Source organism: Armigeres subalbatus, chromosome 3 (assembly GCF_024139115.2).
Source record: "Armigeres subalbatus isolate Guangzhou_Male chromosome 3, GZ_Asu_2, whole genome shotgun sequence".
Classification (NCBI taxonomy): Eukaryota; Metazoa; Arthropoda; class Insecta; order Diptera; family Culicidae; genus Armigeres; species Armigeres subalbatus.
Window position 1 is genome coordinate 202636787 of NC_085141.1, and position 6110 is coordinate 202642896.

A 6110-nucleotide genomic window follows, 5' to 3' on the forward strand; every position below is an offset into this window, starting at 1 on the left:
CGCCGAGTGATTGCAGTGCACCGTAAACTTTGTTCCTTCCACATACGCTCTGAACTTCTCAATCGCTCTGATAACGGCGAGACACTCCCGCTCGGTTACTGAGTATTTTCTCTCGGAGGATGATAGCTTTTGCGAGAAATATGCTGTGGGGTGTTCTTCTCCGTCAGTTTCCTGGGTCAAAACAGCACCTATCGCCACGTCGCTAGCGTCTCAGGCGATGGCGAATGGCTTGCAGTGATCGGGCATCGCTAGAACTGGTGCCGATACGAGAACTGATTTGAGCTTCAGAAATGCTTCGTCCGCTTCGCTTGTCCAGCGAAACTTCGCTTTTGTCTTTGTTAGCTCCGTGAGAGGAACTGCGACTCTCGAGAAGCTCGCTATGAACCTGCGATACCAGTTCGACATGCCCAGAAACCGTTGCACCTCCTTCCTGCACTGTGGAACTGGAAACCGAACTATGCACTCAATCTTCTCCTGGTCGACGTTCCATCCACTCTGATTAAGCACGTACCCCAGGTACTTCATCTCCTCCAAACAAACTTCGATTTTTCGGCGGAGATAGTCAGTCCCACATCCTTCAACCGTTGGGCGACCTTCTCCAGCATCTTGATGTGTTCATCGAAAGTACGGGAACAGATGATGATGTCATCGAGGTAATGAAACACATGGGGCTCCAAGTCAGCGAACAAGTGGGTCATTAGACGCGCCAGAGCCTGGCTCGCCGTGCACAGACCAAACGGCACGACCTTAAACTGGAAGTGACCTCTCTGTGGCACCGTAAACGCTGTGACTGGACGAGAACTGGTACCTGGAATGGCTAGTTCAGGCGCAAATAAGAGGCCCAAGCAGCACAACTTGTTTCACTACTAAACATTTCACTGCGTTGCAACTATTCGGAAAGAAAGAAGCTTCGCGTATGTGCCATCAAATATAACTCTCTTGTAATCTAAAAAGCGCAAGAGGTGGAGCTCACGGAAACATCCTTCGTTGCAGTAAAATGGCAATAATGTTGCAAATTACTACAGCGGAAAAAAAATACAATTATAAAACTGGATTCGATTTATGGATCTTGTGATTGATAGTCCTTCACTCTACCACAGCACCATTCAACATTTCAAAGGGACTGCATGTTGACTCACCATAAAAACCATATGATTATGAAGTTTTGTACTCGGGTTTCCTGTTATTTGATTGCACCATCACCGGAAAAAATGTGAGTGTCAAAACGTTGAACAATGCTAAATTAAACAGAGACACATTAAACTTATCTGCAACTTAATTTAAACAAACAATTAAACTTTGAAAGACGCATTGAAGTTACATTGTAAAAAATATGCAACTTGATGATTTTGTTTCGTGTTTGCAACATGAAGTGCAGCATTCTCTGGTTGTTTGTTTCATAATGTCAAACACGTAATGCATTGACATGTTAATGAAACATTGATTACAACTCGAACGTTTTTAACATCTTGATGCAACTTTTACGTGCTTTGATATTTTTCCAATCCCTTTAATGAAACTGAATAGAAACAATGTGCTTTTGTAAGATGTTGCGTGTGCTACTTGGGGGTGGTCCAAGGGTTTGGAGTTGGCTTCATGGGTCATACCGGTGCCCTGTGGTCGAACTCGATCCTTTTATGGAACAAGTGGCCGCCCGAAGAGTAACATGGTATCGTCGCTTTCGCGGCGTCGGTCAACCGGGCGGGTTCCGAGCCCGAGGACGGAAAGGGGTCCTCATCAAGGCTGGGGCAGGCGTAGGCAAGTCCCTCTGTGTGCTGGCGAATAGGCCCTATCGCAGAGAGGTCAATTTGGGGTGCACGCGGCATCATCATTCTTAATACCAGTCGTGCAGAGGGAAGCAGGCGCGAAGTCGACCCTTCCCACCTTCCGAGGACATAGGGCGTGGTAAGCCCACCTGGAAAGCCAGCAATGCGCTGGCACGATACCATGGTGTTCTTCTAAAAAAGCGAGTCACGATGTTCGATGCTGCAAGGACACGCAGCTAACCTCGAGGGTGTGTTGTGCACTGGCCCCCTTTGAAGCATTACTGTCTGGTTGTATCGAAGGGACTATGGGCTTGGCGGCAATGGAAATGGTTTAGCGGGTCGGGGATGTAGTCCTGCCTCCCTCGTTTGCTGTTGGAGGTGGTCCCTAACCCCGCACTTCCTGGACAACCCAGGATGTCTGTTGAGCAGATTCCCCCTCCATTGCTTAGGAAGAAAAAACACACACACACACACACACTGGGCTGCGAAATGGTGAGTTGACATCTGGGAAGGAGCGACCTACACAGCTCTGGTCCTCACAAGTTCCAAACTCACGCTTCCACGGGTCTTCCGATGACAATCAACCGCCAGCTAAGGGTTTTGTACTTAGCTGGTAGTGCAGCCTGTGCACTGTTGTCCTTCTGACATCAGCTAGAGTGAGTGGGTGCGACCAAGGGGACCATCGTCCCTTACCCCTTACCCCTAATCCCAAGGCGTTAAGCGACCCGTTCCGAGGGGATGCATAGCCAGGAGGGTGAAATAATGAGCTAGGCCACGGAGCCTGTGCATGGGCACCCTCCACAGTAATTGTCCCTTACCGCGTAATGCTGGGCTCTGGCGTGGTGGACCTCTTTTCCCGAGCAACTCGTGGGACCAAAATGGAAAACCAAGTCAATTCTTCAATTAGTGGTAGTAGTGTAGGCGACAACCCCTTCGCAAGAGGTGGTTTGTTCAGGTCTCCGCCTAGGAGGCCAGAGGCAATACATAGTCGGCAGCTCGGTGCGCAGCGCCAGCGTGGGTCACTTAACCTTCTCCTCGGCTACGCCGGTAGAAGTTATGGAGCATTAATAAAACAAGAGAAAGGGTGAATCTCTGAATTCTCCACTCCAAAGAAACAAGGTATCAAGACCGTCCTGCCCAAGCGCGGAAAAAATAGAAGGAAGCAGGAGACTTCAGATTATTTCTTCTCCTATCGAACTGAGCAATCAGTTCGATTTGATTAATGACGAATTTGAGAAAATCTAATCTACCTTTAGCCCAGGTGATTCGATTCATGCGAAGAAACAACGGATTCCGCCAATTGTGGTATCTGTTGCCGAGTTTTCTGGCTTTCGGAATGAAATGTTAAGTAACCTTCAAGGGATCAAAGTTTCATTTAAGATTGCTAGGAAGGGTGACTGTCGCGTTTTGCCGGGATCCTTTGATGATCGCAAACGTCTTCTTCAGTATTTGACTGAGAAGCGGCATAAATTTTTCACTTACGACGACAAAACTGAACGATTATTCAAAGTCGTCCTAAAAGGTCTCCCTAGTGATGATAAATCACTGGATGAGATTAAAATTGAAATTTCTCAATTACTTGGATTTGTGCCTGTCCAAGTAATTAAAAATAATTCTCACTCTGGTACTCCCCATCGGGGTTGCTCAAGAATTTTATTTAGTTCATTTTAACAAAAGTGAACTAAATAATATGAAAAGTTTGGAAAAGGCCTGTATTATGTCTCATGTCCGTGTTACATGGAAACATTTCCGCAGCCCGGGGGGAACTTTCTAAAACCCCACCCAGTGCCGTAAGTGCCAAAAGTGGGGTCGTGGAACCAAACATTGTCACATGGATGCTAAATGCATGATTTGTGGTGGAACCTCTTACGCCAAGGACGCATGTCCCGTGAGAAGATTCCAATAAATTTAAGTGCGCAAATTGTGGGGGCAATCATAAATCCAATTTCTGGGAATGCCCTTCACGCAAAAAAGTTTTGAATACCCGTGCAAAATTGATGACGGGAAATTCCAATCAATTTACAAACGCTCAAAATTCAAAACCAGGGGTGACATTGCGCATCTCGATTCGAATCACTCGATTCGTTTTTGAATTCGTTTCGAAAAAATTGCGGCATTATGTATTTCGTTCGACTTCATTCAGTCGCAGTACAAGATTTCGAATGGTGCTGTACTAGTTCCATCAAGTATGTTCTGTCAAACTAAATGTAAACAGAGAGAATAAGAGATAGCTGTCTCCGTGTTTAGTATGCCGCCCGCTGGAGAGACAGCCTTCAGCGCATGGCGAATGTGAGTAAACAAAGAGAATAAGAGTAATTTCATCCACGTGTAGCATGTTGCCTGTTAGAAAAACATCCTTCAGGGCATGAATTGGCACACTGACAAAAATCCAATCACGGAGACGAGCCAGCCTCGTGCTGAAAGTCTCCTTAATAAAGACAAAAAAATCCAATCATATCCATTATGTGTGGCACAAATAAATTTTGACTATAGCGTTTCCCACATAATGGCTATGTGAATTCGCATAGCATGTATGTGGAAATACACATAACCGTTATTAACTAATAACCTTCATGTGGATTATCCTAAAGCGGGTGGTTATTAACGGACACATAAAATTTATTTGTAAATTACTTTAGATTTTTGCCAATAAAAATGTGTTGATTTCTATTAGTGCAGTAATTTATAAACAAGCAAATTGTGCTCAATGACTTTAAAAAGCAATATTATTTGTTGAGCAATTGCAACCGATTAAAACATTATGCCGATACGACATGTTTTGTAAATTGAGATATTGTTACGACACAAATTTTAAGTTTTATGTTAATTCGAGTTTATGCCACAGATCCAATTTTGAGCTAAATAGTTTAAAGCTAAAGAAGGATTCGATAATAAATTACTTTGATGTTTCCATGTGTTTTAGTTAAATGCACTTGGGTCATCTCATGCTCGTTTTTTTTTGTTTAACTCATCTATTTTTACGTAGATTTTGGAATATACACGCTTTTACGCAGATTTTCCTCATAGATTTTCCACGCGATTTATTGAAATCGTCAAGAAATACGTGAAAACTTCAAAAAACCGATTTTAGTTGAAGTCGTTTTTACGCGGATTTCGGGATAATTAGAGATTTCATATTGTCTGGAAACTATAAAAGTAGGTATACTAATGACATTCTTTTCCTCAAGAGACAATAATAAAACATTTATTCTCTTCCCGTAGAGAAATAATAACAAATATAATTAAAAACTTTTAGCAAGAAATAACTCTCGAACAACATTCGAAAGCTATAAAGGTGACGAGTGTTTTTCGTTCGACTTGAGTCGTTTTTCAGTGTGCTGTCGAGTTTCCATAATGCCAAAACAACTCGTTATTCTTGTACCTCCTCGAGCAAACTCGAACGATGAGTCGTTTTCGAGATCGAATCGAAAACCGTAATGCCAAACACGTTCGACTCGATAGAATTACGTTCGAATCGAGATGCACAATGCCACCCTAGTTTACCGGTCGGCATATTTCATACCCACCACAATCCACGAACAAATTTTGCTGCTCCTCAACGGGTAGCAAGCACTTAAGTAAATTCCAATTTTTCGAATGTACCCACGTATGCAAACATCGCTGCTGGTAGACAAAATTTGTCTTCTCAAAATGAGGTTTATACCCATGTCCCAACGGAAACTAACAATCATGTTGTCAATTCAGGTAGCATGTCTGCTTCCAACTTTGATTTTCTAACTGAACAATTGCATCACATGATTGATGCAATGTTCAAAGCAAATACCATACATTAAGATGTTCAGGTTGGTATAAAGTCCACACAAAAAATTGTTATCGGACTCCGTTGTAATTATAGACACTATAGGTTCCATAGACGAGCGCAGGCACGGTTGGGTTATTTCGATTAAGTGTGTTTTTCCACTTTTTCACAGTGTACCACGCGAATTTGACGTCACACGCTACGTTGCTTGGGTTACAATAGTGACGTCATGCTCGTTTGGCTACACTAACTGACAGTTCGTTTGGCTACACTCGCCTTCGCCTCAGCTCGTCTATGGAACCTATAGTGTCTATAGTTGTAATGGATGCCCGCTCTCTAAAGGGTAAGGAAGATGAATTTTTCAACATCCTAACAGTTCATAATGTGCATATTGCCATTATAACTGAAACATATTTAAAACCAGGACTCTCCATTAAAAAAGATCCAAATTATTTTATCATTAATAGACGTATCAAACATAAATAATTTTCTTCGTTTGAAACCAAAGTTTTTGAAACCTTGGGGGCTTCTGTTGAAACAAATTTTGGACAATTTTTCCTTCATTGCAGGCTTTTGCCTTTTCA

The 6110-nt window shown here is 43.0% G+C and overlaps 1 protein-coding gene across 1 annotated transcript; it reads right to left on the reverse strand.

The window, feature by feature from the left end:
• Window positions 1-210: 210 nt before the first annotated feature.
• On the reverse strand, window positions 211-525 carry LOC134222245 (uncharacterized). Its single transcript, XM_062701387.1, has one exon. The coding sequence runs from the start codon at window positions 523-525 to the stop codon at window positions 211-213; it is 315 nt and encodes a 104-aa protein (XP_062557371.1).
• Between the last annotated feature and the right edge of the window lie 5585 nt (window positions 526-6110).